The sequence below is a fragment of the Otolemur garnettii genome, unplaced genomic scaffold, assembly GCF_000181295.1.
Source record: "Otolemur garnettii isolate 467f Iridium unplaced genomic scaffold, OtoGar3 scaffold00051, whole genome shotgun sequence".
Classification (NCBI taxonomy): domain Eukaryota; kingdom Metazoa; phylum Chordata; class Mammalia; order Primates; family Galagidae; genus Otolemur; species Otolemur garnettii.
Window position 1 is genome coordinate 3,796,629 of NW_003852446.1, and position 13,403 is coordinate 3,810,031.

The 13,403-nt window shown below is 35.1% G+C and overlaps 1 protein-coding gene across 1 annotated transcript in view; it reads right to left on the bottom strand.

Moving 5' to 3' along the window:
* Positions 1-13,403, bottom strand: part of SCML2 (Scm polycomb group protein like 2) — a 47,725-nt gene that overhangs the window by 20,094 nt on the left and 14,228 nt on the right. The window contains exon 6 of the mRNA XM_003791929.1: positions 474-688. Coding sequence (XP_003791977.1) covers positions 474-688 — 215 coding nt within the window. The remainder of the gene's footprint in view (positions 1-473; positions 689-13,403) is intronic.

The following is a 13,403-nucleotide window of genomic DNA, read 5'->3' on the forward strand; positions in this document are numbered from 1 at the left end:
GGAAACTCATTTTGTATAACACTCCTTCTCTTAGTGTATACTCCCCCTGCCACCAGAATCTGTCTGCTTCCATTCACTCTTCAGTATCTTCAGGTAGTTAAAGGTAGGTAGGATGTGACTCCAGCATTACTGAATGTATCAAATTGATTCCTACCCTTCCTCCAGTTTATTGAGGTATAATCTACATACAGTAAAATCCACTTCACATTGATTTTTAAACTATACTGAGTTTTAAATTAACCATCACCCACGCAGTACTTTTACAGAAACAGAACACTACAAGAAGTTTTAAATTTATCCAAACAAAGAAATATCAATCTCTCAATAGCTATGTGAGACCTTAAAGAGACTAGGTACTCTAGTACATTCCTACATTCCTAAGGACCCTCATCATACTTAGTAAATTCCTGAATTGTATGTTATAAATACACCATAAAGACCTACAATATAAATTAGTAGGAGACACAACTAACCTTTTTCGCTGAGGTTACACCTTTTTTCTTTGGTGTGACATTTTTAAGAGAACTGCCCTTTTGGGTGACAGAAGTACTTCCAGATGCTTTAATTCGACCTGACCTCCTGGGCAGCTGTGCTGGTGATGGTAGAGCAGTTTTCGATGAAGACTGCATTGAACGCTGGGTCGCTTTGGAAGAAGACTGAGTTTTTCCTGTATTCTTTGTAGCAGAAACTGAGAACAAAACACAACAAAAAAATATTAAAGTAAATGACACAGTTAAGGTATTGTCTTTTTTGGGGGGGGGGGGGCAGTCTCACTATGTTGTCCTCAATACAGTGCCGTGGCGTCACAGCTCAAAGCAACCTCCAACTCCTGGGTCCAAGCAATTCTCCAGCCTCAGCCTCCCAAGTAGCTGGGACTACAGGTGCCCGCCAGAATGCCTGGCCATTTTTTGGTTCTAGTTGTCACTGTTGTTTGGCAGGCCCAGGCTGAGTTCAAACCCGCCAGCTCTGGTGTATGTGGCTGGTGCCCTAGCCACTGAGCTACAGGCGTCTGTCTCTATTCCATTCAGCAAATGACTTCTACTTTACGATAAGATAAATTGCTATCTTTTGGGAGTGGCCTTAACAATCCCATTTCTTCATCTTGAAATAATTTTATTTTCAATCATTCTCATCTTTTTTCTGTTGTGTCAAAAAGTTTTCTCTCTACTTTTCTAAGTCTAACTTCTATTTATGCCTTAACATCTATCTTCTTTGGTTCCTATGGGATATTGTGGTTTCAATTATCTCTTCTTTCTTCAACATATTTAATCACTTGATCCTCAACTCCTAGCTCTCTCTTACAACCTTCACGTATCTCTTATTTTGAAATTACCTCACTGTTTCTGGTCTATTTCAAGCCTTTGAGTGAATTCCCTCCTCCTATTACCAAAATACCAAGAAGAATCACTTAACCTTGATACTTCAATTTCCTTATGACTGTTTCTTTAGCCCCTGTAATAAGCTTTTCTTCCCTCAAACAGATTCTTCTTTCTTATTATTTTTTTTTTTTTTGAGACAGAGTCATTATGTCGCCCTCAGTAGAGTGCCATGGCATTACAACTCACAGCAACCTTAAACTCTTGGGCTCAATCAATTCTCTTGCCTCAGCCTCCCAAGTAGCTGGGACTACAGGCACTCGCCACAACACCCAGATATTTTTTGTTGCAGTTGTCATTGTTGGTTAGCTGGTCTGGGCAGGGTTTGAACTCACCAACTTCAGCATATGCGGCCAGCACTGTGCTATGGGTGCTGAGCCTCTTAATTTGTTATTTTTGTTTGTTTGTTTTGTTAGTTTGTTTTTTTGAGAAAGTGTCTCACTCCATCGCCCTGGGTAGAGTGCTGTGGCATGCAAAGCTCATAGCAACCTCAAACTCACGGGCTCAAGTGATCCTTCTGCCTCAGCCTCTCAAGTAGCTGGGACTATAGGTATTGGCCACAATGTCCGGCTATTTTTTCATTTTTAGTAGAGATGCAGTCTTTCTCTTGCTCAGGCTGATCTTAAACTCCTGAGCTCAGGCGATCTGCCCACCTTGGCCTCCCAGAGTGCTAGGATTATAGGAGTGAACCACCATGCCCAGCTCCCCCAAAATGTATTTTAAAGAAATTCTATTCCAAGGTAGCTAATGACCTAGTTATCAAATCTAAATTAATATTCATTCTCTTGACCAATCTATTGATCTCTACAGTTCTAGTCCCCTACTCTGAATACTTTGAAGAAGAGGAATAGATTGGGCTCTAGATCTGGGTTCAAATTCTTATGCCAGGTTGATTTATGACAGGACCTACGAGTACAGGAAATCTACAAAAAAATATTCACTGAATAAATGAAAGATATTTTCAGCCTCCAAGTCAATGCTATACCTCCTAAACTAGTATATTCCATATAGAGTAAGTAATTTAACTTTTTCTAGGATGAGTTTGTGAACTTAATTGTCAGACTACAAACAATGACAGCTCTGATGGCCCTTCCAAAATTCCTTTGAAGGGTAGACCAGGTACTGGTGTTGGTACATAGCTTCCCAAGAGAAATACTTCAAAGGTGAACAAGGTGATATTCACCAATGAGGTATATAGCATTTTTTTTAGTATGACTTTGTGAACTTAATTGTCCAACCTCATATTACATATCAAAATTAAACTCCAAAGAGTAATCATATAACATGTACACACCATGCTAAAACTCCATTAGTATTAATTAAACTATTTGAAATAAAAAATGGATTAAAGTGATAAGGTTAAAGCTGTATATAGCACTATAACTGTGTATTCGCGTAAAAATTTTTGAAAAGTTACATAAAATATAGAGAAGGATATCATCTTTAATAATAAAATTTTTACATAAATATCTTTACAAATTTTATCTGCCTCTTCAGCTTAACTTCAGACAGAACAGAAAATATTCAGGTAAGAAAAATGTCCCAAGAAATAAGAATTAACAAATTGTGGAAATGAAAAGAAATATTAGGAAACAACCTAGAAAGTAAGAAATAAAACCAAGAGGAGCCCTTGGAGCCCCTGAAGCCCAGCACAGGGGAAATTGAAGAAAGAAAGGAAAGAGATGCCGGTATTTACTGGCTACATATTACATGTTAGGCATTTTAATACCCATTACTGCATACCATCCCTCCAAACATCCTATGAGGTAGGTATTGTTTCCCTACCTTATTCATGAAGAAATTTAAGTTCTATGATGTCAGGCAACTTAGCCAAGAGTACCCACTTGGTTGAGAGGAAACGCATGCTTTCTCCAATATCACACTCTACTTTCTAGTCACTAACAAAAAAAAGCCTGTCATCAAATTCACTCCCCTAAGTCAAGCAGTATGTGTTTAAAAGAAAAAGAAAGAATGCCTAAAGGACAATCCTGTGACTCTGATGTACTGTTTCAATATATAACCAATAGCCACTCTCTGAAAGAAGTCTTTTGTTCTTTAAAAAAAAATCCAGATGGGGAAGCATAATTATAACGAAAAAAACATTAACAAGTACAGTAGCCCCCTTCATCCATAGGGGATACATTCCAAGACCCTCGGTGAATGACTGAAAAATGCAAACAGTATTGAACCCTATGCACACTATGCATGAATTTCTTTTTCCTTCTTTGCAATTACACAGAGGGAAGATTTATTCTTTGAAGAGACCTTAGCAACTTCAGCATACAATTCTTTTTCTTTCCTTATTAGGTCAAGAATTTTTACCTTTCCACTTAAAGAAAGCCTGGTGTTCATATAAACTCAGCTGTACTGCCCAATACCTCTGCTTGGAACTTCGCTCCCTATCCCACAGTACCCTGGTTGCCATAAACTGATCAGTCATGAGGAGCAATAACAGCAAAGGGGAGGTAGGTCAGGTATAAATTTCTGAGTTTCCTTCATTCATTCCTGCTGCCATCTCATGCCATAGCACTTGTTTCCTTGACTAGTGTCTTTAGGCACTGCTACATTTCTTCTTTCCTCTCCTCCTACAGTACCTGTATCAGAGGAGTCACCCATCCCATCCCAGAAGCCAAACCTTGTTCCAAGAATTACCATATTTTGCATGTATAACATGCTCTCATGTGTAATGTGTACCCACGTTTTTGGCCCAAACTTTCGGGGAAAAAAAAAACCTTTAATTTTTTAATTCAAATTTTTATTTATTTATATTTAGGTAACTGTTTTTTGTACTATAAAGAAATTTCAGCATTTATTTTTTAAGATATTATGGTGCAGGAAATTTTATGTATCAGTAATAAATATATATTAATACACATCCGTACTGTCCCTCAAAAATTTGGACAAAAAAAGTATGCACTGAACACGGCAAAATACAGTAAATGTTTATAACAGTATAAGTCTTCTTTTCCCCGAAAATAGTCTTTCAAATACCCAAGGATTGTTATTGTCAAGTAAGAATGTCTTTACCTTTCTATACGCTTAGTAGGAGTGTTTTAAATGTATGGTTATTTCCTTATTTTCAGCAATAAAAAAATCCCTTTACAATATCTCAAGGCTGAGAAAAACTCTTGAAGGAAACTACAAGGGAATAGTTACTAGCAGAAACTGAAACAAGGAAGCAAGTTCCTGGTATTTAGCACCTCAGGCATTTGGAAGTCAGAAACCAGATGGAAGACTAAGGATTTTCTCAAAAGATACCAGGCATAGACAGGATGGACACAGGGCTCTGGGACCAATTGCTCTTTATAATATTCCTTCCCCTGATTTTCACTATCTAGTGCAGGAACATTAGTTCCAGATTAATTAGGTTCAAACCACTTTCTCACACAATATTTATGTGGTTTGGGGCAAACTGTTTAAATTCTGCCTGTGGTACAGCAGCAGTACTACCACCATCACCATTCCTGCTATTCCTGTTTGAATTCTCACTCTGCCTTCCCAAGCCCTGAGAGTATTCCTTGTCCTCTTTATCAGTGGATTAGAGATTGAGGAAACCTCCCAAATATTTCCCAGATGTGTTCTTCATGCCCATCAACTTGATTTAGGACCTCATGATCTCTCACATAAGCTACAGCATTAGCCTCTTAATTGCTAGTCCTGGTTGCCCTTTCCATGCCATACTTTATAGTATGTAACCATGATCTTTCTAAAATACAAATTGTATATCACGTTTGCACTTAAAAACTTTCATTGATGCCACATCACTCGTCTGCTAAAATCTGAATTCCCTCGCCTACTGTCCAAGTCCCTCTCTACTATCTGCCCTCTGCATATCTCCACAGCCTCATCTATTCCCCATCTATCATTATAGAGTCAGCCATAATCATCTATTTCAGGCTCCCAAACATTCTGATTCTTTCTGCTTTTGTAGAGACTGATCCTTCTCCCAAGAAAGGTCTTCCCTCCCTTGCCAATAACTAAAATATATAGATTCTCTGAAATTCTGTTCAATTAGTAGCTCTGTAAAATTCTAAGCTTCCTAGGGAAACATAAGATCCTGAAGCTCATGCATCATCCATACTGTGTTTCTCTCTACTGGCATCTTATCACATCTTATCTTTACTTGTATATTTAGCTGTCCTACCACACTGTGACTTCCCTTAGGAGAAGGAAGCATTTTAAGCGCCACTGTTGTATCTCTAACACTTGCTATAGGGCCCACCACATAGTGTGCATCCAATACATGTTTACTAAATAACTATTTAATATCAAAGTTTTGTTTCTGATCTTACATTCTTATATAAACATTTTATGAAGTTTATGCATTAAATAAACTATTGTTTAGGATACAAAAGTGTAAGCTTATTTTATATTAGAAAAAGGGAAAAGAATGGTGGGAAGAGATGAGAAAGAGAAGACAGGAGAGAGTAGGGAGTGAAGGGAAGATGGTGGGAGAGAGAAAGGCATTAAATAGATTGATATGGCTTGATCATAGTTTTCTTGGTAAAAAATATGCTCCAAATACTAATCAACCAATTTAGAAATCAGTTTCTAGAATATATTCCATGCAGAAAGGAAGAACCACAGATCAAGTCCACAGTTAGGTACCACTTTACACTCATCAGGATGGCTATCATGGAAAGATAAAAAACTGCTGGCAAGGATGTGGAAAAATCGGAACTCTTATATATTGCTCATGGGTATGTAAAGTGGTGCAGCTGCTGTGAAAAACAGTTTGGCAGTTCCTCAAAAAGTTAAATACAGAATTACCATATGACCCACTAATTCCACTCTGAGGTACATATGCCAAAGAACTGAAAACAGGTCAAATAAGTATATTTATACACATGTTCACACCAGCACTATTTACAGTAGCCAAAAGGTGGAAGGAGCCCAAATGCCCATTAATGGATAAAGGGATAGGCAAACTGTGAGCTATATACACAGTGGAATATTATCGACCCATAAAAAAAGAAATGAAGTACTGATACACACTATAGCACAGATGAATCTTGAAGACACTATGCTAAGTGAAAGAAGCCAGACACAAAAAGTCACATACTAGATGATTCCATTTACATGAGCTATCCAGATAAGTAAATCCACAGAGACAGAATATACATTGGTGGTTAACAGGGATGAGGAGGAGAAAGGAATATAGTTAACAACTACTTAATGGGTACAGAGTTTCCTTTCAGGGTGATAAAAATGTTTTGGAATTAGACAGAGGTTGTGGTTGCACAGCACAGTTAATGTACTAAATGCCTTTGAATTGTTCACTTTAAAATGGTTATTTTTATGTTACGTGAATTTTACCTCATTAAAACACAAATACACTACCGGGGTTAAAAAAAAAAGGAAGAAAAATTTGCATATCTTAATTATGCCAGAAACTACATATATGATTAAAATGTGTTTTTATAAGGTTTGTAAAGCAAGTATTATAATCTCCATTTTAGATATGAATAGAGTAGAGGCTCAGTAAGATAACTATTCAACCCAGTAACATACATCCAGTCTAGAAGTAGTAGAACTGGGATTCAAATTCAGGACTGGCTAATCCAAAAGTCCATTCTCTTTGTTTCAACTGGGTACTATTTTTAATTAATGAGGAAAATAATGAAAAGAAATGATATTTTAATAAAAACACCTTCCATGTGTAAAAACTTAAAATATAGAACTAAATGGTTAAATTTTTTTTTCAGGTTCAAATTTGAGGGAGCTTATATGTAAACCACAAAGAAAACAATTTAAAGTAGTACTAAAAATAAATATCAACATGCCCTTAATGATCCAGTATTTAGATGCTTTAGTTTTTTTCCCTCAGCTTTACTAATCTATACTTTAATTATACCTCAAAGTAATTACTTTTAATTTTATTCAATTTTTCAACTCTTTTGGCTAAATATACCTTTAGGAAAAAAAAAAGTGCACCAAATATCAGAGGAGTCCCTTTAAATAGTCTTTTTTGACTCTTTAAATTTTTCTGTCAGATTTATCTAATTTGATATTTACAATCAGATAACATTAAGTCTATTAATTACCAAGAATAACAAAGTAAGAATGTCTAAGTAAATGGGACCAAACCAATACAATTCCATGTAACTGTAACAGAACACAACATATGCTTTTAAGGATGTCCTCAGGTGCTTCAATGACATTTTTAATTAAAAATATTTTAATTTAGATGGCATGCCTCCTGAGTGAAGGGCTCAACTGCAACTTGAACTTTACCTAACAAATGCAAACAATGTACCCTTATAATCTGAAATGTTAAAAAATATTTTAATTAAGATATCCTAAGGCTTATTAATTAAAATGTTAGCAGTATCATCAGATGGCAGGAATATAAAAAAAATTAGATTTTCCTTTTAACACTTATATTTATTTTTTAAGTGTTCTATAATACCAATTTTGCCATTAAAAATACAAAATGCCACCAACAACTTAGATACTTATTTGAATAACAGAACCATTTTAAATATTTAGATATCTCAAAAGAAGATGATTATTCAACGTAAACACTATCATATTCTATTTAGATAAACAGCAATACTTTTAGACAAGTGTATATAAATCTACTAAAAATAACATTAGATACCTATGCAGGCTCACTATACAACCAGCAGTGACCTTTAAAATCCTTACAAATAAACCACAATAATCTGCAGTTCAGTCTCCAGAAATTTCAGAATTATAGAGTAGACTGACTGCTACAGTGTCACCTGAGTACCATAGGCAGAAATCACTCAGAGAAGCTGATTCAGCAGAACATAACAAAGGTATTGCTCTCATCCAAGTAGTTGGCTTTCAGAAACACAGTGTCTACTCCACTCATAGCAGCAGGGCATCCTCGGTACTAGTCAGACACCCCCCCTACACACACCTCAATCCTGTCTCATACAGATCATCAACGTTTCTTGTATCATCACTTAAAGACTTGTCTAAGATACAGCTTTTTCATTACATCTCCTGCTCACTTTCCTACTGTGCTCCCAAACAAGCATAAGTGCTCCTTTTGTCCCCAGCCCTTTCATTTTCAAAGGTCTGTTTGTTTTACAACTAATCACCATAAGGAAAAAGGATGAAGTTACAAAGAAAAACAGACTCTACAAGTGTGAGTTTTTCTGAAAATTGGACCTGTCTTTTCGTATTTTAACCCTCAATGGACTTTGCACTAACTTCCCTATTCTAACCTAAAGGCTTGCCACAGCTCCCTATTCATTTACCAAGCAGAGACAGTTGATAAGGTCAGTCCAATAGCCAGAACAAGCCCAACCTTGCTGCCTTAGTTCCTCCATCATCCTTCCTGAGTCTCCTTGACGACCCATGTAGGTTTCCCTCTCCACACCAAGAACCACAGTTTTACAGTATTAAAAATACCTTAAACATATTATAAAAGATAACTCCCACACAAAAAGGAATACGTGATTCACTCAGAAAAGTAAAGTTTTCATTTAAAATAGTTTGCTTTTGGGGTCTGACAGAGCATCCCCATTTTGGAAGTACTAGTATGTCTTTTCCAGCAGCTTAAAAAATTAGATCTGCACAACCAAAACAAATATTTAGGATCTATAGCTTTGATTCACTACCCCCGCTCTCATTTCAAAACAGGGCTTAGAGATCTAAGATAAAACAAATTAAAGAAAGGAGAAGGAACTCTTCATATACCTTATAAAACATTGCATCATAATCTGTACAAAATACCTATCTTAAAGTTACTAAAAACTTGCAAAAATTGTTACTAGGAAAAATTTCCCAAACACAATTGAAGGATAAAGTATAGTTCTCTAACTTAAACAAGATACAAAAGCCCAACTAAAATTACTAAGTGATACTTACTAATATTTACTTGTGATAGTGCCTTTTTTAGTTGGCATATATGCTAAATTAAAATAAATCATAAAAATCCAAGCAGCAGCTAGAAATCACTATTAGAATTTAGAAGCGCTTGCAGAGTCTTGTTTTAAAAACATATTTTTTCCTACTTGCCCACTCACCAAACTTCGTAAACTATATTCTTCAGCCTCATGGGAGGTACTTCCCATGAAAACTTTTGTTTCACAATTGCTACTCATATATGCTTACTTCAAAATAAACCAAGATTTTGGTCAGAATGACATTACTAAAGAAGATGACAATCTCCATATTTTTAATATTTTCACAAGAAAGTTCATACAAAAAAAGAAGCAATTTCAGTTGTTTTAGGCTAATTCATAATTCATCTAACAGTATGAGCTTTGAAAAGCCACTCATTTTTAAACAACAGTATTACTCTTCCTGAATAGAGTAACTTCCATTATGCTACTGTTAAAAAAAAACAACAGTCAACTTCTATTATTTCCACAAAAAATTAAATGTATTAATATATTTAATTAGTAAAATGTAACCCATATTTATATATCATAAAAATATTGTTGTAAGTCTCATCTAATACCAGTGAAAAATAATTTACTTTATATTTCTGAAAACTAGAAAGAATTTTGACATTTTCATTACAAACTATGATTTACATGGTCAAATTTGACTTACAATAGGATTGTTGATTGTTTTCTTTTTGTAAAAAAGAAAAAAAAATTGTGGTTGAAATAACCAAAGACTGACTTTTCCCTGTACTGTAAAACAATTTTTAGACATGACCATTCAAATAATAGTGCCAACAATTTCAGTAAGTAACATTTAGAACAAAACAGAATTTTTGAGATAACACAAATCACTGGGATATTTAATATACAAAAGCTAACAAAGCAGACAATGAATTTCTTTAACACTTCAACTACAATATAAGAAACTCTGATGGTGACTCCTACCTTTATAAATACTGAGGAGAAACAAGTTGTTGCTATATTTACCATTAAGGTGATTTAGGTTCCACTTGATAGACTTCCTTTTACCAAGAATAAAACTGCCTTTCTAGAGAAAGCAAGTCAACAACAAAGCCCACGTTGCTGGAGTAAGCCTGAATTTCTAACAAATGGGGCCGAAGCTATTTGCATTTGTTGGTTTAAGGGGGGAGGAGTCGGAGGAGGAGACTAAGGGGACTTCTGAAGTAATTCACATATTGTCTGTGTGCAGTAGGGACAGTGATCATCAGTCACCTGCTCTAACTTCCTTCACTCCTGCCTTCAGAGAAGGACCAAAGGTTACCCTGGGTCAGAGAATCTGGAAAGAAATGAGAAGACATGCAAATTCTAACTGCCAACCCATTGCCTCGGCAAAGTATCCCCACTGGACCACATGTCCTAAAAAACCAAGACATTTTAATAGTCTCAAGAGAACTTGTTAAAATATGTAAGAGAACAGAACCAAGAAAGAAAAGTCTCCAAGCTCTGCTTGCAATTATTGAAGTATTTAGGTAGAATACTTTAAAAAAAGAAAGGAAATTTGCTTTTTTTAAAGATACTTCTTTGGATCATGATAGCCATCTCATTTGAAAAAGGAAAACATTTGTTCCTAACTGTTCATATGAAAAAGAAAATATTAACTATTTTAAATGTCATGGCTTTTGAATGAGTCATTTGGGTTGATAGCATTTCTAACAGTTTCATTTATACCAAGCAAAAAGAATACTGAAATACCAAGTATATTAGTCTATATTTTATAATAAACTACATTAAGGGCAAAAATCTAAACAAATATTTGAGTGTTTATTCAGAAGCCTCCTACTGGGACGGATGCATCCTAAACTTTTTACAGTCTTACCTGTACCTACCTCTGCTACTTCTGACTCAGTAATACAGAGAAATGAAAAGCACTGCTTTGTGTGTGTGTTTTCTTTTCTTTCTTTTTTTTTTTTTTTTTTGGAGAAAGAGTCTCACTTTGTAGCCCTCCGTAGAGTGCTGTGGCATTATAGCTCACAGCAACTTCAAACTCTTGGGCTCAAGTGATTCTCTTGCCTCAGCCTCCCAAGTAGCTGGGACTACAGGCACCACCACAACACCCAGCTATTTTTTTGTTGCAGTTGTCAGCTGGCCAGGGCTGAGTTCGAACCTGTCAGCCTCAGTGTATGTGGCTGGTGCCCTACCCACTGAGCTACAGGTGCCACCTGCTTTACATGATTTTTACTAAACATACATAGCCACATAAAAATAAGGAGAAAGTTGGTAAATACATGCCTTAAAAACTATAAAATCTTAATTTTAAAATTTAGAGCTGTGAAGCGTAAGTTACAGAAACTACACATTCCTCTGCATATTGCCCAACCATAAAGTAGCACTCAAATAAGCTAATACTGCCCAAGATAATTAATTACTTTTAACATTTATTTATTTATTTTTCTTTAACCTTAGGAAGAAAGTTTCCGGTCATACAATTTATGTTTGAATCAGCAACAAAGAAAATCTAATATACCAAGTCTATCAAATATTCATTATCAAAAATGTTTTACAAAGTTGGGAAGAAAATACCATGTTATCAATAAGTTCTATTTTGAAATTAAAGCTGTTTCCATAAAATGTGAGGGGAAGGGATCCAATAAACTGAAGAGAGTTAAGATGGTCACTGGAAATCTATGGTACCAGAGGATAAGAATGCTTGGCTACACCTTCCTGATCCTAGATTTTCCCCTCCTCCACAGTTCCCTTTAAACCAGAGGAATTCCTCTATACTCTTGAGATTCTGCAACTTTATACTCAAAGCATCTGGAAGTTTGCTGCCTGGCCTCCTTCCACACAAGATGATACTTCACACCAGTGTGGGTAATAATTTACAATCAACAACATATAAATCTAAAGCTAAAGTTACATAAATATATGCAGTAATATTTTAGAAATTATATAAGTTCAAATTTGAATTTATATAGTTCACTTTAAAAGAATTTAAGTGCCTTTAAAGGAAGGTAAAATGGTTTACAATGTGGCTTTTTTACTTTAAAGAAAACTTGAAACTCCATAATAATAGAAAAAAAATAATATTGGGGGCAAATCTTTAAAAGAATCTTCTGCTCTGAATTTCTCAAAACACTAAAAATCTACATTATATTTACAAAATTATAGAAACAGAATAATAATGCATTGTTTACAAAGTTCCCCAAAAAAGATAGGAAAAAGATTTTTTTTAAATCTCATGTAACCTTCAAAATAAAGGCAAGTCCCAGTTGTGAATCTAAATTGCTATAAGTAAGATTATCCTATCTTACTCTTTCATGTATTAACTATTTGGATCTTAATGAAATGAATAGCTATAAACTCCTATAACTGCATATACCAGAGACATGAGAAGGACAATATAAGGAAAAAAGAAAGAAAAAAACAGTAGCTTACAGGTACTGTAAACAGTAGCTACATTTAAATTATTTTTTAGGAGGAAATAAGATATAAACATGAGATGGGGAGGAAGAAGTTGAAAACAGAAAGTTCAAATAAATTCTGTAAAACGAAAATCTGTAATGGGCTTCATTTTCATTTATGTGATTCAACCTCCTTCTCCAAGTTGCCAAGGACACAGGAGAACATATGCTTCTTTCCTTTTTCTCACCAGACACCCTGTATGGGTCTTGTGAGTAAATCTGATGAGCTGTAACAACACCAACCAGAATCTAAGGGCTTTGAAAGACTGTAAGGTAGTAACAAGAGCTAAGAAAGGAAAACCTAAATAGAGGAAAAAAGCCACATAGTCTGCTGAATTTCCTATCCCAGTAAGTTTCTTGGTAGGTTTTTCTACCATTAATAAACCTAATGTGAATTTTGCTGTTTCTGATCATAAAAGTTTTACGTAGTTTAAAAAATTGTTAAAAGAATGTCTTAAATTAAACTTTATTATTCTTGAAAAGATAATCAATAAAGCAGTTAACATAATGTCAAATCGAGTAGTATTATGCCTCACTATATTTTTTTAAGATATATGCAACTAAATTCTTTAGTCATTAGTTACTTAAAAAACTTTTAAGTGATATGTCCTATAATTTTTTTCAAAAAGAATTATATAGGCTTAGCGCCCGTAGAACAGTGGTTACCGCACCGGCCACACCAAAGTTGGTAGGTTCGAACCTGGCCTGAGCCAACTAAACAACAATGACAACTGCAACAA